The sequence below is a fragment of the Manis pentadactyla genome, chromosome 1 (genome assembly GCF_030020395.1).
Source record: "Manis pentadactyla isolate mManPen7 chromosome 1, mManPen7.hap1, whole genome shotgun sequence".
Lineage (NCBI taxonomy): Eukaryota > Metazoa > Chordata > Mammalia > Pholidota > Manidae > Manis > Manis pentadactyla.
Window position 1 is genome coordinate 14675659 of NC_080019.1, and position 22676 is coordinate 14698334.

Below are 22676 nucleotides of genomic sequence, written 5' to 3' on the forward strand. Positions count from 1 at the left end.
GACAGGACTCTTGGTCTCTTATCCATGGCTGCTTCACCAGCCCAGAGAACTGTGTGTGCCTGCTGCATAGCAAGCCTTAGAAAATATAGAGTAAATGAATGGATAAGGACCAGTTGTAATGTAACAATGATTTGTTTGGAGTCATTCTTGGTTATTCAAAGATGACCAAAGGTCCCTATCCTCAAAGCAGTTTTATTTAGTGGGGGGAACAGTATCACAGGAATTACAATTACCTTGCAATGCAAAATGTGCTAAGTGCTATAGTAGTAGAAATAGTATGATTATACCAGAACATTGGGAAGGATATAATACTTGCAGCTGGGAAGATAAATATTGAATAATATGTTTAAATAGCTCTACTTTGCAAGTTCAAAGAGGAGCCTTCAAATAGATTTTCTAATTAGAGTGTTAAATTCTCACTTGGAGTTGTATAAATAACTTTGCAGTTGCAGACTTTGGAGTGTGACTTTTCCCAGCCTGATTGCCTCTGCTTTCTGTGTGCTGAAGACTTGTCCTAAAGGGATTCTGTGGGTCTCACAGCGTGGCTTGTGTTAAGCTAATGAATCCTTGCTTTTCAGAAGGAGCCCTTTTGTGCTGCTGATAGAACAGAAGATTATCCCTGTTGCAGCTCTTCTGACCACTCCAATTTAAACTAAAGGTAAAATGGCACTTTCTTCCTCCTTGTTTCCTCTTCCCTTTAACTAATTATGTGTAATGGGGGCAAGAGGGAGAAGTATAACTAACATTTTGTTTGTCTAAATTGCTTAGAGGAACAGTTTTATATGCTTTTAATTTATATGTCCTTTCTATTACCATAAAAAATGATGCTTGCTGTTTAAACACTTCAGGAGATAGGCCTATATAAAGTATAACTTAGAATTTGTCTTAATTCCACTCACCTCAGTTTTCTTTTTGTAAATACTTGAATAGTTTTATATCATATTTTGAAAACATTTGTGCAATCTGCTGTGTTACTTTGTAATGGTAGGTGAAAATTCTTTTGAATAGCTTCACTTTACAGATGGTTTCACAGTTTATTTAATGATTTAATTGTCAGTGGAAATTTGAGGTGTTAATTTCTTTCTGGTAATAATGATAATATTTGGTCTTCTGGAGGAACAGTATATTAAAACTAAAACCCTCCCCCTCCAAACACCACAATAAAATGTAATAAACGTTCTTTTCAAAATGTACTTGATCTCAGGAGAAAGCAGAGACTCTGGGTGTAAATACCAGGGGATAAATGAAAACCAGGAAGTCAGCAAATAAGCTGGCATCGGAGGTGACCTTGTGGATGGTTGGGAGAGCAGGGGTTGGTTTGGAGAACTATTTGTCTTGGGTTTTAGTGTTTAATGTGGGACCTTACATAAGGACAGGAGAACATTATGGGGCCAGTGTAGCACAGACAACTAGTCTTAAACATATGAGGTGGTACCCTCAAAGGATTAGACCTTCAGTGAAAGTATAAAATAGAAAAAGAAAAATCACTGAGCACTGGAAGATAGGCAGAATGTTCACTTCTCCCTTCCTGGGTTTTCAGTAGAAGAATATTATCCCTGAGAAGTCAAAATCATAGATGGGTGTGAATTTCGAATTTACTGTACACTGCCCACATGAATGGAGACCTCCAGGAAGAGAAGTCATCATGAAACTTGATCCTAAACTGGTAATTCTCCTGGGGCACCGGGAAGGAGCAAGTGCAAATCAAATCTAGAGAAATTCTCTGACTCTCAAGAAGAAAAAAATGATTCTCACTGAAAAAAAGCCCAGTTTCAAAGTTCTCACAATAATCATGATATGCACTTAAAATCAGTTTTCCAGAAGGTTGGACAGTGAACTCTAGAAGCAATAGAATTAAAACCCTAATAATTTGGGACAATTAATAATGATCTGAAAGAACATTATGGAAAAAATAAGACTTGAAAAGAAAGCAAATAAATTCTATAAATTCAAAACTTCTAGAATTAAAAAATGCAATATCTGTTTTAAAGAGCTAAAAAACAGCTGAGTATGGAATTAGTAAATTGGAAAAAATATCTGAAAAAGTGACAAAAAATTCCACAGAGATAAGAAACAGATGATACAAAGATAAGGTTAAGAGAGGTTAAGGGACTTGGAAGATTGAGTGGCAGGAACAGACTTTTGGAGCAGGATTTACAGCAGGAGAGAATGTAGACAATGCCAGAGAGCCACTATGTCACATATTATATGGTAAGTGAAACCTTGGTTTAGGCTAAAGTAACCTGTTGACTAACACAATGAAATTGCTGAATATCTGTGAGAAGAGTTTCTTAAGAATAAATAGAATAACAGTAACCTACCATGGGGTAAATTGCAATAGTTCCAGAATCCCCTGCCTTTCCTTAGTCCATTTACATATCAGTCGGTGTGCGGGAGAGGGGCTGTTCTCTCCTCCCCTCTGTTGCCTAATTGGTCTGGCACCTGTCAGTCGCTGGGGAGAATCTCCCAGAAGGGGCAGGTGGAAGGACAAGAGAGGGGCAGGTGGAGGGACAAGAGTGCACCAGGTCAGGAGACAAGGGAGCAAGAGCCGCGGCCCGAGGGGAAGGGCGGGCCAGGCCTCATCCTGAGCAGTAAGCAGGTTTCTCCCAATATAGCCTTTCTTTAGACTGATTTTGGTCACACCAGTTCATTTGCCCTGTGCTGGGAACATCACTGTCCCCCAGAGCCACCACTACAAAGGCAAACTAATTAGGAGAGAAAATCATCAGCAAAGGAAAAAAAATTAAAATTATGTCTGCAAAGACCTAAGAAAAATAGTTAAGATTCAGCCTAAAATTCTATAGCTATCTCAACAAATATCCATCAATGAAGCAAAAAGGATGAAAATATACTTAAGGAAATGACTGAGGTAATTTAACACTCGTTTTTTGTTTCTGGGGGAAAAAAAACTGCTAATAAATGTCCCTTTGGATAAATGACATTGATGTCATTGATGGAGTTGGTTATTAGAAGAAAAATGAACAAAGAAATTGAAAATTATGAATAAAATTAAGGAAGCATTGACTTATAAAACAGCATAATAATGATTAATGTTGGGGAGTGTAAAATAAGGTATAATAAAAATATTGGACAGTAAGAATATACTACCTGGAAAATTTCTTTAGCTCTTACATCAATGCCAGTCAAAGAGTGAAGAGATGCCTTCATGAAAGTGGGGCAGTGGACGTCACAGAGTCCGTTTCAAAGATGAACTCATTAAAAAACACTTGCCGAGAGAGCCAACTTCAACTCAGTCAGCGGGTGCAAGCTCTGTGTCTGTGGCCAGGAAGAAATGTGGCTCTGGCCACTGAGCCAAGAACATACGAAGCTGGAACGTGGTCATCAGTGATGAACTGGACCAGTATAGGGTTTTTGCAGAGGCCAAACACATAGAAAGTCCCTTTGACGCATGTATGCACAGCTGACACCCAGAAAATAAGTATCTTGCTTATGGGTCCTCTGTCTCCCCTCCTGTTCCTTGGTATTTCTTTTCCTCCTTCCCTTCTACACCAAACTCTGCTGCCATCAATAGTGAAACGATTAGGGGTGGGACCAAGGTCTTTCTGTTCCACTGTGTGCTGAATGCCATTCACTCACGTCTGATAGTGCTGGTGGATTTGGGGGAAAGGACTCAAGTTTTATGGATTCGTTGAATACCGCTGCCAAGCCACCATTCTGTGTGGGCCCGTGGGTTAAACTGGGGGAAAACCAAAATTCAAATGATGGGCGTGGGCAAGGTTTTCAGTGGGAGAAGGAGGCTAAAGGAGTGTGATCGGGGCCCTTAGGGTAGATTTACTCTGCTGTTATACTAACTTCTGTTCTTGAGTATAGTTGGTATTTATGTTTTATTTGTTTCCACTGTGAAGGCTTGTTAAGTTCCAAAGGGGAAACTTTTGCTAGGAAAATAGCCACCTACAGGGATGTGCTTCACCCGGTAGCCATGTATGGGAAGGCCCCTTTACCCACGTGATCACTGCTGACAGAAGTCTCTGACAGATGTCAATTGATTGGAGCCTCGGGCAAGAGGAGGCAGCCTTCCAGTTTAACCTGGTGTGTTACACTTGTTGACTTCCTCAAGTAACTTCCAGGTCCATCATTTTTGAGAAGCAGCTCTTGGCTTGCTGCTGGACTTGTAGAAGTGGAATGCCTGGTCCCTGGAGGCTTGTGACTCTTGTGCCCAGTTAGCCCCGTTTTTGTGGGTCAGCTGGGACTCAATGGCTAATAAGGTGGAGAGAAATAAATCTCAACAAGTGGAAGTGGCACACTGAAAAAAAACAGCTGGCTGGTACCAGGAGCTCTTGTCTTTCTGTAAAAAAATGGCAGCTATTCCTTTTAGGTTACCTTTAATCCCCATTGTGCTGCTTGAAGCAAGCTGCTGAGTCAGTGAGACATCAGTCCGTGGCCCTAAATGCTTTGACCTGCTTCTCTGACGGTTTGGACAGGCCAGAGCCAGATGGTGTCCACGGGGCTGCTGTGGGTGGTTTCTGTCCCATGGAAGGAAGCCAGGCTGTTATCACAGCTATGGACTGTGCTCCTCTTGACAAACTTTTTATCTTTTTCTCATTCTTGGGATCTCAGACCTATGTCTTTGGTTTAACACTCAGAAAAGTACAGATTGCTTATGAAAAGGGGTTTCTCTGGGGCTGTAGTCTTTGGAAGCAAACTGGCTACTGATGGGATGTGGGTCATTCTTGTCGATGTACACGGTGAGGGCTGGTTGCATGATGAGACCAGCTGGAATCCAGCTACCAATCAAGCCTGCATTACCCAGACTGTTTCATTGCTGCCTGGACCCCCATCATGCTGGACATTACAACACACACACCATCATACCCTGGGCATGTAGTAAAGTGTTCCACCTGTCTGACACCCACATCACCATGCTTGCCAAGGTGGTGAGTCCAGTCAAGTGCAGACTGAATTTGTTTGTGCTGAGGGAAGTTGCAGTTCAAAGGGCATGGCTCCTGTGCAGCCCTGGCAGATGCACTGTCAGTCCCTGATCCCCTCTTGAGGCAACTAGAAACCTTCACAGCCATGGACACTTTTTAAGTCACAGTGCTGCTGTTCCTGTTCAATCGTGCATGCTGGACACACAGCTTCTTCTGAGCCCATCTGTGTCATGTGTTCAGTTTTCCAGACTGCTTGTAGTCTGACCAAGTAGGACTTTAATTACAAAAGCCCCTCAACAATAGACTAGTAGTTACAGTATTTGATGGATCTTCATGTTCCCTACTCTCCATAGGTTTCTGGTATTGGTGGGAGCTGATCACTTGGTAAGATTTCTGTCTCCTTCACCTCCTTGTGGTGAACACAATTCACTCAGTAGGGCATTTGGTCACTGAATGCAGCCGTCGCTCCTGGATAATGATCATGACAAAGCAGGGGAGATGGCTGCTGTGACATTGGCACAATAAAAGTATATATTTGGTTTTCACCTGCGGCTCCTAGCACAGAACCCCTAAATCTGTGTAATTTTCTGAGTATTAGGGGTGATAAGGGCATGTTTTATTAGTCATTAAGCCCTATCCAGCCACACCTGAGTTTATTTTTGAGGTGATCTCAGAGGAAAGGTTGCCAGAGGAGCCTGCCATGTGTTTGGAGAGTTGGAACCCTCAGCCTCACCCCTGACCTCCAGGGGAAAATGGGGTGTAGACCAACTTACCAGTGACCAGTGATGTGACCAGTCATTCCCATGTAGTGGAGGCTCTCAAAAGAATTCTCACTAGAGGTTTGGAGAGTTTCCAGGTTGGTGACACACCAAGGTGCCGGGAAGTTAAGATGCCCTGAGGGGCCAGGGAAGCTCTGCTCCCCTTACCACACACCTCTTCTCTTTGGCTGTCCCTAAAATGTGTGCTTTATAATAAATGGGTAATCGTAAGTGCAGTACTTTCCTAGGTGCTGTGAGTCACTTGAGCAAACCCAAGAAGGGGGTCATGGGAACCCTGATTTATAGCTGGTCAGGGAGAAGCATGGGTGCCAATCTGGGGGACTAGCAGTTGGTATCTGAACTGGGGGCAGTATTATGAGACTGAGTCCTTAACCTATGGGGTCTGTGGTAACTCTGGGTGTCAGTGCCAGAATTACTTAATTCGAGAGACAGAATTCCACACATTTAGTGTCAGAAGTGTTGAATTGTGTAAGTGTACAGAAACAGGATTTTTCCTTTAGTTATGTAGACATATTTTGAAAGTTTAGGGTTCTATCCTGACCATTCCAGGGCACAATGATTCTTTCTCCTAATGTCATCAACCTCACGGTGTACTGGTTGGTCCTCTCTGGGTGGCAGTCTAGTCAAAAGTGGGTGTTGGATTTCAAACAATGCTGGTGCAGCCACCCAGATGGTCTCTGGACTCCGGTGTCCTACATGCTAAGTATAATGACTACGTGGTTGAGTATATTGCCTGTGTGTGGGCCATAATGACTTTCTAAAAGTTTTATTAAAATGCCTCAGTCCCTCCTACACCTGACCCCGCAAAAAGACAGCTGTGGGTGTAAGTTGGAAATAATAGGAAAGTGGTGCTAATACTGCTGCTAGCATAACGACAGTTCTCTGGGGGGCAGAGCTCCTGGGAAAGGAGTACCTCATCACAGCACCCTGGGCCTTGGAGGGTGTCCAGGACAGCCTCACTCCCTGGCCAAGATTCATGGATGATAGCCTTGCCTAGACTTCCTCCCTGTGGGCCACGGTGATGTTTGGGTCATCACTGATCCATCCTGCTGTGTCTAGATGAAAACTTCAAACCAAGTGGAAAGGTCATTACTAAGACTTAAAGAGAAAGCCACTCAGCTTTCTAAAACAGTCCTGATGATTAATGGGATTTGTTCAGCTCATTGGGCCCAGGTCCCTGTGGGGACCTGGTTGAGATCAATACTGCCAATTGACCCCCTGCTCTTGGAGTCCTTTGGTAATTAAATTCTGTATGCGACAAATTGATGGATTTAGTCTCAGCCTTTGCGGGTCAGAACAATAAGCTTAGGTTCATAGAAAAAAAATTTTCAATAGTGAAGTTGGCATAGAAATGAGGGGTGGTATTGTTGGGAGATGATTTTCTGTAGGACTCATGTTTCTGAATGGTCTGCAGAAGGAGGCACTCACAGCCTTTTGTCCTGGGCAGTGTATAATGAATAGCATCATTGGAAGATGGAGATAGTGGTAGTGTCTCCCTCTTGAGCAGTGGCAGCCATGCATTCTGCCCTTCATAAGTGATTTGAGTTTCTAATCATATTGTTTCTCTTTGGCAATGTGAACATTGCCAAATGTTTACATTATTATCATCATCTTTGCATTGATCTGTGGGATTGCGGCTCAGGGAACTGGGATACAACTTCTGATGGTCTGGCTACCTGTTACTGGGAGAGGTAAGCTGCCCTCTGCCTCTAATCCAGGAGTCTCCTGGCTTCTACGAACCAGCCTGTCTTGGCTGGTTAGCTCATTATCTTATAAAACTTACTAGAGTCGAGGACCCTTAACAGTTCTTGGCCCAGGCTTGTACCACATAGTGTGAAATCAATCCATATGTTTGGAGCAAATATTTTCAGTCACCATATACAAGAAATGATTAATGTACAAATTATATAAATTAGTACAAATCAATCAGTAAGTGACAAGTTAATGAAAGAAAAATGTACAAAGAATATAACGAGTTAAGAAACCAGAATGTAAAAGAAACATGAAAAGATGCTCAACATTACATTTAATCAGGGAGAAATGCAAGTTAAAACCAAAATAAGAGTCCATTTACACCCCTGAAATTGGTCAAAACCTAAGGAGTTTCTATGAGGATTTAATGGAAATGGGAATTGTTATATATTGCAGGTGCGAGTGTAACTTTATAGAACTGCTTTAGAGAGTGTTCTGAAACCTGATGAGGCCTGGATTTAGCAGAATCTGATTTTCTTCCTCCTCCTTCCCTCCCTCCTTCCCTTATTCTCTCCCCAGTAGAGAATATATATGTTATTTCAAAGAGAAATCATTGTTCACACAGTAATCAACATATACAAAAGGCTTTCTAAACTTACGAACCTTTGATTCTGTAGAAAATCTTTCTGAAATTATAAATTCATTTCCCTGGTAGTTATGTTCCCACCAAAAGGAGTATATCTAACCCATCACATATTTTAAAGATAAGGTAGCTATACCAATTTAGATTATTTAATTCAGGCTTATAAAATTGATCTGTGATAAGTCATATGAAACTCAGCTTTCACGGCTAAAACTGCATGTGCCCCTCACTTCTAAACTAGCAGCGAGGGGAGAGGGGAAGCTACACAGCCTGTTACAAGTACTAGTGACGTGATAATTCCACAGTTAAAGTAGGTACAGTGATTTCCTAGCCGGCTCCTTCCCAGGCATGTCGATACTTCAAGATCAATATTTTTAACTGTGAAGCTGAGAGGTGACAGGAAAAACTTGTTATGAGAACACAATGGGCTTGAAGAGTGAATTTGAACTTGACATATATTCTCTGTATGTGCCAACTGCATGCCACTGCTTGGGCTGCCACAGCAGCCCACCACAGACTCGGCACCTTAACGAGTCCATTATCTCACGGTCTGGTGTCTGGAAGACTGAGAGGGATGTGGGCAGTATTGGTTTCTCTGGAGGCCTCTTTTCCTGGCCAGGAGGGCCCCCTTCCTTTTGTGCCCCCCTATGGCCTTCCCTCTGTGCATGCACCTCCTCTGTCTCTTCCTCTTTATGAGGATGCCTGTCCTTCAGGATTAGGGCCCCACCCTTATGACCTCATTTAACCTTAGTTATCCTGAAGGGCCTGTCTCCAAACACACTCAGACGGGATCAGGGCTTCAGCACACAAATTTTGAGGGGACACAGTCTGTAACATCAACCCTGTGCCTGCCACTCTCATAAGTGCGGGGACACAGTGAACAAAACAAGATTCCTCCCTTGTGTAGCTTGTGTTCTAGAAGGGGTTACCAAATAATAAATAATAATTATAATATGCAAATGAGTGTACTATGTTAGGAGGAATGTTATGGAGAAAAGCAAAGAGTAGGAGGAGGGTGTCTGGAGGGCTCTCAGCTTTGGGAGTGGGTGACAGTTGTCAGTAGGGCAACAGAACAAGCCCTTGAGTGGCTGCTGTTGAGCAAAGATTTGCAGATATTAGGGAATCAGCAGGTGGATGTCTGCCCTTATTATGTCTGGTGTTTTTTTAGTTGAGAACAACAGGTGCCACTGAGAAGTTTTGGAAGACACGATTCAGAGTCAGATAACCTTGGTTCAAGTTCTAACTTTGCGTGGTTTTGGGCAAGTCAGCCTCTGCATTCAGTTACCTAAGCGACACCCCAGTTTATGAATTCCAGATGCCAGGATATTAAAGAGCTGATGATCCCTGTTTTAGATGAAAACTGGAAAAACAAATTATGTCAATGCTGAATTTGAACTCCTTCAGGAATCCTTGTGTGATTGCCAGACTCACCAGGTATGGGCGGTCCCTCTCCCCAGCCCCTGAGGCATTTCACTGCTCCCTTGGTCTCACTGACCTGTTCTGGAAAAGCACTTGCTTTGGTGTGAAAGATCAGGAGTGACCTCATTCATTATACTGATAAATATGTCAGTCTGAGGATTTCAAAGGGTCTTGAGTCTAGGGATTAGTTTCTGCTTTGGGGGAGGCCACGTTGTTGATGGAATTTAGCAGCTCTTCACTGATGAAAGGTTTCAATTAATAAGGATTTATGGAGCATGCCTACAGTGCACTTTTCTCAGCAGTTAAGAAAATAATTCTGTCAAATTTTGATTATCCATGTTAATAAAAAATAAAAATATCAATGACTAACATACAGGAGGTCTATAGACTCTGGTCATAGAAAAGGAGAAGCAGCAGGAAGATGCTCTGCGGCCGAGTGGAAGCAGTGACTCTGAAAGTGAGCAGCAGGGAGGTCGGAGCCCTAACTGGAGATTCACTGGGAGCAGCTTGAGCAGGGAATGAGGGACATGAGAAGTGTAAGAAGAGTAGGAACATTGATTTTAACTGCAAGGTGGAAGATAAAGGGATGCTTTTTTTTTTTTTTAAGAAAAGTGTCAGAAGGCAGAATGTAATTCCTTGTTCCCTCATTGGATAATTAAGTACCTCCCCTGTGTCAGACCCTGGGGGAGCTCTGGAGGAGTGGCAGCAAGTAACCCAGCCCCTGATTTTCCAGGGACCTGCAGATGAGCCAGCAGAGGTAACACTAAATCCCTGCGACCCAGTGTAGCAAGGCCCTTGGTGGTCTTTCGCACAGGGAGCTCTGTGAGCCCAGCAGGAAGCACCTGGCCCAGGCAGAGGGCGAGGTGACAGGTGGGACAGGCTTTCCGGGAAGCCAAAGTCTGAGTGCAGCGAGGAGGACCTGCAAGTAGCTATGTCTTCACATTGCCATTCAACAAATACTGATGTGTTAGTTAACACTGTGCTGGACGTCTGGGCTAAGCTCTAGGGATGAACAAGATGTGTGCCGACTTTAAACGCCACAGATTAAATCAGGCTCACCAGTGTGTCAAAAGGTACAGAGGAAGTTATGTAAGAGATTCCAGTAGCCTCACAGTCTGTTCCAGTCTAGGGAGCAGCGGTGGAGGACAAAGGTCCAGGGTTTGTGAAGGTGAGTAGATGTGCAGTGTATGGCCTGGGGACTCTGGCCATTAAAGGCAGATGAGCCACCAAGGGTGAAGTTGAGGGAGCAGCTGGCTTATGTGTAGACCTGCAAGCAGCTTAGACTGGCTGCAGTATAGGTGGGTGACTAGGGGGAGAAAGCCCGAGAGGCGGAGCACGGCTTCCTACACCCTGGGGAAGAAGGCGTTCGGGCTCACAGTGTGAACAGCATATTCTGTATGGGAGAAATAAGAAACCGACCAGGTTTTAAAGCAGAAATTTAGCTCTGGACTCATCCCAGCTGACTTTGGGGGACAGCCCAGTGGGAAGAGCCTTGGCGGGCAGCTACCCATAGGAGCTCCACACTCATCAGGGCTCAATGACGAAGGCTGGCATGGGGTAAATGGAAGTTCTCAACCAGAACTTTTCATGTGGCCCTGATAGTGATATACGTGTAAGGGTCCACTTGCATATCAGTGGGATGTTTGCCATGCAGAACTGGACCGACTAGCAGCATAAGGCTATCAGACTTACATTTTATGAAGCTGAATGATTTTTGAGAAAGGACTGGAGCAGTCAGTGTGGTGTTAACACACCTCACACATAGATGGTCCGGGGTAAGGGGTGGAGAGGAATGGCCATTCTCTCCCCCCGTCTATTCCTGGTAGGTAATTTGTCAGGCGCCAGCCAGTCACCAGGGACCCACCGACGGAGCTCCTCCGGGGAGAGGCAGGTGGAAGGTGAGCATGAGTCTCAGTTGGAGGGAGGGAGCCTGGGGAGCAGAGCCAAGTGGTGGGGGGTAGAAAGCCCACCAAGGCCAGAGAAGGGGGGAGGACCTGAGAGCACTGTGAGACTGAGCCGTGAGGAATAAAAGCTCTTTCTCCCCCTTCCCCTTTCCCTTGTCTTCCCTCGGTCTTACCGGATTCATAGAGAACTTGGCCCAGGCAGGAAACTGCCTCCCCCCCCCTCCAAAAGCCACAGCTTGAATCAAAACCATGCAAATAAGGGAGGGAGAAATTGAGGAAAAGTGATGGACAAGACTGGAGAACGGACAGCTTGACACGGCTGTGTCAGAGGGCAGAGCAGCGGACCCCATGCTCTTCTGGGTGGTGCGGTTTATCAGTCAAGCTTTCCACACACTATGGACTGTCCAACAAAAGAGATTTTAACAAAGGTTGAGGCCTTCCGTGTACAGTGAAAAGTCCTTCGATAGAGTATAAATTGTTTAATTGATTTTACCTTCCTCCAGCATACCTCATTTTTTAATCATTTCAGTCTGTTTCGGTGTAATTTTGTGAAGGTTGATAAAGTAATGCTTTAACTCAAATTAACCTAGTGTATAAAAAGCAAAGATCTATGTAAACTTTTGGGTTAGAAAAAAAAAAGCACTGAAACAGTACCACTCTTACAGAGTATGTATATTAAAACAATACTAGATTACTCATTCTATAACTTTTATAGTTTAACCTTTTCTTTCAAAAGAAAACTAGTACTGGTGTCTTTGGAACATAAGCTGAGGTTACAATTTTGCCTGGAAAAAGCATAAATGTTTTCCTTCTGTGGCTTAATTCAACGAATTTCACTACTAGAGGTGACATTTTACATTACTCATTCTAAAACAGAGGTTACCTTTATTTCATGTCCTAAAGTTGTTCAAAGACTGAGGTTTAGAGATGGAGTACATTTATACAGACTAGCTCTATGGAGAAAGTTTTATGATGCTGTTTCATCCATAGCGCTCAGGGGACAAGCTAACTGCTACTTCAGGCCCTTTTGGCCTGAAGAGTTTTTGTTCTGAATCTGTGGTTTAAATGCATAACAAAAGAAAGGCATCTTTAATGGTGCTTGCTTTGAAATTAGAATGTGATTACTTTAAAGCACTATGAGTAGTTTTATTGCCTTAAACTATTTTTAACTGCCATTCTTTTTTAATGGTCTCTGTAACTGCATGCTGAGAGGCGAAAAGCTAGTGTAGAATTCACTTGGGTTGAGTTAGGTGAGGGCCTGTGGAGAATTGCAAGAAAGATCTTCTGTGTTGACATAGTGATCATTAGTCCTCCTATGCCTTCCCTAAAGCTTGGCACAGGGTGCTTCCAGCACAGTATTTTTAGCCTAATTGGACCAACCAGCAGCATAAGGCTATCAGACTTCCATTTTATGAAGCTGAATGATTTTTGAGAAAGGACTGGAGCAGTCCGTGTGGTGTTAGCACACCTCACACATAGATGCATTTGCTGCTGTATCTTTACGTTTCTTGAAGCATATTTCTGACATGCAGTGAGGTCTGAAACCTATGTGATCTGTAAGACTGAAAAGAATAGCATCTCTGAGAGTGTTGTCATTCCTCAGGAGTTCACACCAGAGAGAGGTGGGGAGGGGGCCTTACCCGGCCGCACATGCCCTCGTATGCCTCTGCAATCATCAGTCTCTGTGCATTACAGCGTTGAGTTAGAATGTTGAGCAGCATGTCTTTGTCACACCCTGGGAAAAAATATTTGAAGATTGGTGAAGTTGCTACCCAGTCATTAGGAATAACCCATTATCGAAGGATCAAAACCAATGCGCAAGCAGCAGTACTTTATAGCAGTGAGAAATTTAAACCAAAATTGGAAATCACAGAGCAATACTTGATGAAGACTGGGTTCTTCCAATCTCTGATTTTGGTGTTTTACTACAGATTTTCCCTTAAAAAAATCAATAAAAAAATATGGAGGAGTAAAGAATATCATTTTTTTCAACCACCTCTCTCTCCATCACCACCAAAGCAAGGCTTCCTGGACCTTTGAGCTGACTAGTGGTCAAATGGACACACTACATCCTCATTTTACAGTTGGAGAAATAAGATTACAATGAACACACGTTAAGACAAAAATCACTGCTGTAGTTCAGTATCTCCAGAAGAAGGATGAATAATAGAGATGGAAATTATGAAAATACAAGGGAGGTGCACCTTGCTGAGGGATGGTGTATACCATTTTTGGTTTCCCTGGAACTTGGTCTCTCCCAAAATAGAAGCTCTGTTTCTGGGCTTTAAGGCCCCCTCTTCCTTGTATATCAGCTCATATAACACCTGAAAGCACAACTGGTTTAGATAAATTTAGCTCTAATTATAGTCATAATAGAGTGACCACGAAGGCCTGAACATTTCCCTCTGCTTGATTAAAATTTAGACAGAGGTTTCTTTCGGATTATAAGCCCTTGATCTTCCTTTTCTGTGGTCATTTACTTTGGAACACTCACAATTGTAAATTCTTTCCTTACACCTTTGAGATGTAAATCTTCCAACCACTTGCCAGTTTTACAACACAGAAATGTCTTTCTCAAGGACTTGGGAGCTATCCCTTTGAAATTCAGTTGACCCTTGAACAACATGGGGCTCAGGGGCACTGACCCCTGCACAGTCGAAAATCTGTGCAACTTGGACTCCCCAGAAACTACTAATAGGCTACTGTTGACTGGAAGCCCACAGATAACACAAGCATCAATTAACATATTTTAATATTATATGTATTATACATTGTATTATACAAGAAAGTAAGCTAAAGGAAAGAAAATGTTTTTACAACTAGTCACAAATCTCCAAAAATTTCTCCAATATATATATTGAAAAAAATTCATCAGTAAGTGGACCACACATTTCAAACTCAGGTTGTTCAAGGGTCAACTGTATAATCATCAGAAAGAGCATCTGTCTCCCACTCTATGAAGAAGGGTGGGACCTTAACCTCTGTAATGCCAATTAACAAATGCTTATGGCCTAATCACAACCCTCCACCATTTCTTCAAGCACTTTTCCCTAGCTCACACCAGGTTTTACAAACTCTTGCATTCCCACCAAATTGGTACAGTCACTGGGGAAAAGAGTATGGAGGTGCCTCAAAAATTTAAAAATAGAACTGCCACACAATCCTCTGGGCAGTTATCTGAAGAAAACTAAAGTACTAATTCTAAAAGATTAATGCACCCCTATGTTCATTGCAGCACTATTTATAATAACCAAGATATGGAAACAATCTATTGATAGATGAATGGATAAAAGATGTGATACACACACACACACATACACACATATATATAAAATGGAATATTAGTCATACAAAGAATGAAATCGTGAAATAAGTTAGACAACATATGATTTCATTTTCATGTGGAATCTAAAAACCAAAATAAAACAAAACAGAAGTAGACTTATGGATACAGAGAACAATCTGGTGGTTGCCAGAGAGAAGTGGGAAGGGTAAAATAGGTCCAGTTATGAAATAAATTAGACATGGGGATGAAAGCACAGCACAGGTGTGGGTAAAATTGAAATATTTCCAGAATCTCTTGCCTGGCCTTAGTCCATCTCCATGTCAGTAGGTAATTACGAGGGCACACAAGTGCATAGATGGACTGGAGAGGTTGAGTGGAGTCTCTTCTTCTGCAGTCAGGTCAAGAGAGATGTGGGACAACTCCTTGTAAGATAATAAATGAGTTTCTCCCACTTTATTTCTCCTTTGACTGATTTCAGTTTCCAAGGTATTTTGCCCCAGATTTTCACCCTGGGGTTTCATCTGACTGTAGCTGGCAGGACCTCTGAACCCAAAATCTGTCTACATGGGTGTGACCATTGGGTGGGCTGCCACTAGAGATGGTGGGGAGATGCTAGGAACCCCCCACCCCAATGGATGGTGGGGAGGCCCTAGTGGCTGCAGTGGTAGAGAGTGCAGCTTCACTTAGGAGCCCCCTATCTGTGGGGCTTCCAATTGGGAAGCCCCTAGTGGAGAATTGGTCTAGGGCAAAGCACCTCCTAGAGGGGTGGGGCCTTTCCCAGAATTGGGGAAGAGTGGAGACACTGGAAGCTGAGAAATTAGCCCTCTGTGAGATAGAAGACTGCTTAGAGGCCCTGAGTGGCCGTGTAGCAGGTGGGGTTGTGGGATGTCTTTTCCTCGATACAGTGGAAAATATTATCAAGGAGAGAGAGAGAGACTTTGGCAGGAGAGAGACACACTTCCGTAATGCTTGGAAGAGCTGGGCAGTGACCTACAGAATGCTCTTAAGAAAGAAACACAGATATTGAGAAGACAGGTCACACTCCTGGAAGATAACGTTAGCAGCAAGGGAGGAGACAGGAGAATTCACGTTGCAGGAGGCCATGGGGGAGCGGGAGGAAAGAGCGGTGCTTTCAGCCCTGGAGAAGGTGGAGGAGATACTGGACGAGGATGAGGGGGTGATCAAGGGACTAATGTATTGTCGTGGCCACTGTCCGAGGCACCAGCCTCTCCTGCATTAAAGGCCCACCTAGTTGAAATTAAGAAAGTAAAAACACAACAAATATGGATTCCTTGGGGGGAAGAGCTGCCCCCTCCCCAGGCTGTGGAGCACTCCATGCTCTGCCCCTATACCCAGGAGGAGCTGGTGAACATGAGCATCCGGTATTGGCAGAAGCCATTAAAACCTCTGCCTATATGACTCATGCATCTCTGGGATGTGGGGGGTGGAAAACATTGTTCTGTTGGGTTCTGAAATGGTTAGACTGGCTTCCTTGAAAACTCACCCTTCCCTCTGGCAGTTGTTAAGTGCCTGTCACACCTCAGGGAATCAGGTGCTTCTGGATTGGCTGATAGCAGCCATCAGGGCAGTTTGGCCTAATCAGGGTGATTTACCATAATTACCCACTAGCTGGAAAATGTATGCAGAGCTCCAGCAGGTGTTATGGGAGCTGGGCAGGAAAAACATCATCTATAATATGGACCCCGAGGGCCTCGATGAGGAGTCATTCACCATAGGAATGAGAAATCTGGTGCTGCATACAGCTCCCACATCTCTCTCTGGGTGCCTACTGACTATCTTGCCCCCCACATAGGGCAACCCATAAGTGAGGCTACTTGTACTTTAGCAGATCTGGGGGAGGTTGAAACAATAAGAGCACAGAAGGAAGTATGGGCTATCACAGAAAGGAAAGGTGCAAAGGGCCTGTGAAGGTCTCAAAGACCCAGATGTGGGTTGATTTGATAAAGGCTCGGGTAGTGAAAGAAAAACTTGATGGGCAGCCCAAGAGGATCTTGTTAGAACTGTGGCACCAATTAAAGCTGGAGGAGCAGTTCCAGCCGCTGAGGCCCAGGACATGGAAGCTGGAGGCAAAGCCCCATGTCCGGCCTGTGTCCCTGCAAGACTTCCTGGGGGACAGTGCTCAGGCTCTGCCTGGGCCCTCACCCCCACAGGATGATGATTGGGCGGAGTTACAGCAGGGGACAGTAACATTGTAATAATTTCATATGGTGTCAGGTAGTAGCTACACTTATCATGGGGATCACTTTGTAATATATGTAAATTTTGAATGAGAATAAAAACTCTGCCTTTTATTTTGGAGGAGTTGAGTTCTGTCTCTCTCCTCTATTGAAAAAGTGTTGAATTTTTTCCTTGCCTGTTTAATTCTGTGAGGTACAGTTTTACTTTCACGAAAGGACATGTTTAAGGGAGAAAAATGGATTGAACATCTAGGATGTTGTAATTCTTTGGGGGAAAATACCAGGGAAAAATACCTTTGAAACTGAAATAAGCCAAAGGGAGAAATAAAGTGGGAGAAACCCGTTTATTTCTTACAAGCAGTTCAGTTCTGCTCCCCGGTGTCTCTTGCAGCCAGGCTGAGAGCTTCTGGAAATATTGCAATTTTACCCACAGAAGTTAAGCAGATCATCTTTGTAGATTAAAGCCATCCTGAATGTCCCTAGGAAAGCTTTGAGTCAGGTTGAAATATCCAGTGAATGAGGGCATGGGACCAGGATTTACATAGATGGCTATGTCACTGAGAAACAAAAGAAAGGGGAGGCAATTTTATGGAGGTGAGAGAATGATCCAAAAGCTGTAAGAGGAAGGTGGGGGAGGTGAAAAATCAGCTCCAAAGACATAAATGTATGGTTTGTGAAAAGGAGGGTAGCCTCCAGGAAGAGGTGCGGAGCTCCATGGTGCCCTAGGTATTGCCCAGCTAAAGCCCTGGACTCAAAGAACACTAAGTGGTTCTGTTGGACTCCGCAAACTGCCCGGTGGGCATTCCTCAATGAACATATTTTTTATATTAAAAAGAAAATTTTTCAGTTATATCTGTTGTTATTTTCGTCTTCATCACAGATATGTGATTATTATATCTTTTGTTTTGTTGTTGTTCAATTGACACTATCCAAAGCCTACCTCTCTGAATCACTCTTCATTTTTCAAAGTGTGCATAGAAATTCTTGCTCATTTATCCTTACAGAGATACTTCAGAATAATCTTAGATAGATCTTGAAAATATTAAAAGTTTTGAATTAAAATAACTGTACAATTAGGAATCAATTTAGAAAAGTCTTTCTGTCATTAACATGGTGTATTGTTGAAAAATTATTGTTTTCTTTTCTAAAATATCTAGTAGAGATTTATAGAGCTTTTGCAAATGACAAGACTTAATTTTGTTAAAATTCATGTTTGCATTTCTATGGATACTTCAAATTATTTTTATTTTGTTTCTTAATACATAATTCCTTAAGTAAATAAATTATTTTGAATTTTATATTTATTTTGAATATAGAAAGAGTTGAACTCATAATTTTTAATAATTCTTAATCAATTTAGTTGAGCCATGTAATATCCTCTGCAAAATATAAGAATTTGATTTCTTCTTTAGAATCATTGGTTTTGTTTTGTTTTTGTCCTCTTTTATTAGGATAGGAAGTTCTAGATAATTCTTTTTTTCTGACAAACAGAAACAGACTGAAGAAGTTTGTTGGGGCCTCTTTGCAGCTAGGTCCTGAGAGACATGGGAGACAAGGAGTAGATGACTGCTTGTAAGCCATAAACAAGTTTCTCCCAATTTATTTTCCCTTTGACTGATTTCAGCTTCAAAGGTTTATTTGCCCCCAAACCCCCCATGTTCACTGTAGCATTACTCACAATAGCCAAGACATGGAAACCACCTAAGTATCCACTGACAGATGAATGGATAAAGAAAAGAAAATGTGATATATGCTATATGTAATATTAATCATATAGATAGTGGAATATTATTGAGCCATTAAAAAAGAAGGAAATCCTGCAACTTGTGAATACATGGATGAATCCTGAGGCCATTATGTTAATGTGAAATAAGTCACACAGAGAAAGGCTAATATCATATATTATTCTGTTATGGAATCTAAATAAACAGAACTCATAGAAACAATTGGGGGTTGGGGATGGGAGAAATGGGGAGATAGTGGTTGAGGGGTACAAACTTTCACTTATCAGAGGAATAAGTCCTGGGTGTCTAATGTGCAGCCTGGCATCTATAGTTAACAATGCTGTATTGCATGCTTTAAAGTTGTTGAGAGTAAATCTTTACTGTTCTCACTGTAACAAGAACAAAAATGGTAATTATGTGAGGTAAGAGGTATGTTAACTAATGTTATTGTGGCAAACATTTCACAATATATACATGTATCCAATCATGATGCGGTACTCCTTAAACTTGCATAATGTTATATTTTGGTTATATCTCATTAAAGCTGAGGGAGAAAACCATAGTAGCGAAGGAAAACATTAGCAATTATCCCTTTCAATTGCACTTTGTAGGGCCAACCCGATGGATGACCTTTAAAGCATTTTTATCTGCATTCTTGTTCTGGTATGCTAGAGTAGACACTTATGCAATCAAAACCAAATGCTCCTGAAATTCTGCAGCCTAAAACACTGAGAAGCAAAAAATTATGATGGTCAAAATGAATATATGCTGACCCTAAAATTGCTGTGACAGGAAAATTGAAATGAGCAAAGAGAAACTTTTCTAGTGAATGGATTGCTCTGATCTATAGTTCTAAAACAAAAATTACTCTCCTGAAGAAAAAAATTAATCCATAACTTTTTGTTACCTTGTCTCTATATTTTTCTAGTGATGGTTGGTATTTTAAAAAGCATGAGAGCATTATGCTGATGGACAGTGACTGTAAGGGTGTTTGTGGGGAGGACCTGGTATAGGGGAGAGCCTAGTAAACATAATGTTCTTCATGTAATTATAGATTAATGATAACAAAGAAAAAAAAAGAAAGGAAAGGGGGATTACTCCCTGATAGGATAAAACTAACTGCAAATCACCGATTAATGCATGCTTTAAATATCCTTAATTTTGATCATTTAAAGGGTGTCAGATGATCAGCTATGGAAGTACATTTTTCTAATAATATTCCTTTCTCTTAAAAAAAAAAAGCAGTTCCTGTGTGGTGATCTCCAATAAGTTCTTCACAGTGGTATAAAGGGCATATCAAAGTGTGGGCAAAGGGTTTGTTTGTGTTTATACAGAGGATCAAAGCCTAATTTGGCTACCCAGAAAACGAATTAAGATACAATATGAAGAAGAACTTCCAACATCAACATTCTCTGGAAGAGTCATTCCAGAAGATGATCATCAAAAAACCTCAACAAAGATCCTGGTGCTGTTGCAGTTGTAGCTGCATTCATCCCACCAGTTCCTGGACTTGCCATTGGAATGAAGAAGGAGATATCTAAACTGGCCTGTGCATACAGTAAAACAACAAATTTGACTGGATCTATACTGTCAGAACTCAACCAAGAATTAGGAGAAGTGCAAGTTGCAGCGCTCCAAAATCTTGCGACTATAGACTATCTACTGTTAAAAGAACATATGGGATGTGAACAGTTCCCAGGAATGTGTTGTTTTAATTTGTCTGATTTCTCTCAGACTATTCAAATTCAGTTGGACAATATCCACTATATCATAGATAAGTTTTCACAAATGCCTAGGGTGCCTAACTGGTTTTCTTGGTTTCACTGGATATGGCTGGTAATTGTAGGTCTGCTTTGGTTATGTAGCTGTATTCCTACTATGTTAATGTGTGCACGCAATTTAATTAGTAATTTAAAACCTATACACGCTTATGTTACACTACAAGAAGATATGTCAAAGAAATAATCAATCTTCCCATGTTTTCTTCCATCTGCTACCTCTATAGCTTCTCTTCTTCCTTCATAATTACAACCCCTAAGTAGAATTCATGCCTCATATCGAAATTACCAAGTATCATAATTCTTCCAAGTGGTAAAGATACCTCAAGACAAATGCTGGACATAGAAGCCACAGGGCATAAATCTGCAAAAAAGTAAAAAGCTAACCTTTTCAAACAATATTGTTTCTCTCTCACTTGCCAACTTTACATTTCCCTGTATGGCCCCGGAAGATGACTGGTTAGCCAGAGATGGGTAAGATTCCTCAAGGGAGGAACAACCTAAGACAGGCACAGTCGCAGGGGGGCCATCAGGTGAGAAATTGGGGATCAACAGAGGTGAGGCTTAGAACCTCACCCCCCCTGTTTTGAGAGAAATCTTCTGCATCCGTGGATGTTTTGTTGCCCTTATCTAGCTTGGATTAATACTTAGTCTATAGGCACACACCTGATCGTCTACATTTGCCCTCTTACAGCACTAAACTATGTTTTCTACCTTTATCTTGCATCTACCTACCACTTCAGCATTTTATTAAAAATAATAATAATAATAATAACAATAATAATAATAATAAGGGAGAAATGTGGGATTCACATATAAATCAAGTATAAAAATCAAACAAATAATCATAATTGACCTGATTGTTTATAGTTCATAATGCGTGATCAAAACCGAAAGTTTCTGTGATGACTGCCCTTGCACTGTTCATCATGTAAGAACTTATTCACTATGTAAGAACTTGTTCACCATGTAAAAACTTGTTCGTTATGCTTCAGAAGATTGGAGACTGTTGAGAATTAGGCTTGGGGTTGATTAATGATTGTGCATTGAGTCCCCTATACAGAATTTGATTGTTGTTAACAACCATATGATCAATAAATATGAGAGATGCCTTCTCAAAAAAATAAAACAATAAAACAATAAAAAATAATTTAAAAAAAGCATGAGAGCATTGCAAAGTACTACAGTAGACTTTACAGAGCATACTTAAAATCCTTTATTGCTTTCCTTGGGGTTCTGCTAGTGAATAAAACATAAAGATGAACATGCATATGTGCATGTGTGCATGTGCACACACAAACACCAGTATAGTTCTCTTGAAGGCGAGCTTGCTTTTAATGTTAAGAGCTTGCTTTCTTATGAAAGGCTCTGCTTATTTTATGTAAGCTTCTCCTTTATGTGTCAATGTTTGTCTTAGGGCTCACCAGAAGTCTTCTTAAAACAGGGTTTACTTAAAGAAAATTTGTGGATGTTTAACAGCTCTTTATCTTATCTTAAAGGTTAAATCTTTTGACAAGAACTCAATTTTCTCCCTTCTTTCCATATACCTTTTCTAAATTATAGTTTCATTCATTGAACATCCATCTATTAAGAACCTTTAGGCCAGACTCCGCTCCTGGAGCTCACAGACCCTTCAGTGAGTGAGACAAAAGGACAAGAAGCACAGTGACAATAGGCTCAGTGACAGAGCACAGCCATGGAGTGCTTGGGATTGGTATAGCTGGTGAGCCTGCAGTGCCCAAGGAAGGACTCAGAGAGGAAGGCTCATCTTAAGATCATCTTGATAAAGAGAGTTTGGATGCCCAGGAGACAGGAGAAGAAAATAGCCTTCTAGGAAGGGGGGTTATTGGGTCAATTTCAGAGATGTGGAAATGCAGGTGCATTTCAGGAAATGGCAGAAAGTGTGATTTGGCTGGAAGAGGAAGTAGAAAAGAAACAGGCTAGAAAACAAGGACAAAAAAGGATGTCTTATCCTAGATTAAGATTCTTTATTTTGGATTTCATTTAGTAGTTAGTGATGAGACACTTAAGATTTAAAGCAAAAACAGGATCAACAAGATCATGTTTACAATTGAGAGGTAAATCTGTTCACTGTTACTGTCCTTTTCTATTATTTTTCTTCTTATTCTAGTTCTTTGCCTAGCTTTTTGTTTTAATCTGTTTGGTTTATGTTAGGCATCAGCTGTTTACACCCCATTACACTATTAAAACAGTCTTTTTACAATAAAAATAGATAGACTTTTTCAGGCTTACCAAATCCTTGGAGAGCTCCCTCTAGCATCTGAGCATCCATTATGGGGTTGAAATTGGGAGCTGGGAAGATGGTTCCTTGAACCTGGTAGGAAGAGTCAGTGAGAAAGAGAT

At 41.7% G+C, this 22676-nt stretch overlaps 1 protein-coding gene and 1 long non-coding RNA gene across 3 annotated transcripts in view; one reads left to right on the plus strand and one right to left on the minus strand.

The window, feature by feature from the left end:
• Positions 1-22676, plus strand: part of LOC118914340 (uncharacterized) — an 88473-nt gene that overhangs the window by 38322 nt on the left and 27475 nt on the right. Inside the window, exon 2 of the long non-coding RNA XR_005025568.2 lies at positions 579-658. This is a non-coding gene — a long non-coding RNA (uncharacterized LOC118914340). The remainder of the gene's footprint in view (positions 1-578; positions 659-22676) is intronic.
• Positions 1-22676, minus strand: part of ANXA10 (annexin A10) — an 85032-nt gene that overhangs the window by 33410 nt on the left and 28946 nt on the right. For both annotated transcript variants that reach the window (XM_036889095.2, XM_036889096.2), the window contains 2 exons: positions 22566-22647; positions 12967-13061 (listed from right to left, as the gene is read on the minus strand). In XM_036889095.2, the coding sequence (XP_036744990.2) occupies positions 12967-13061; positions 22566-22647 (177 nt within the window). The remainder of the gene's footprint in view (positions 1-12966; positions 13062-22565; positions 22648-22676) is intronic.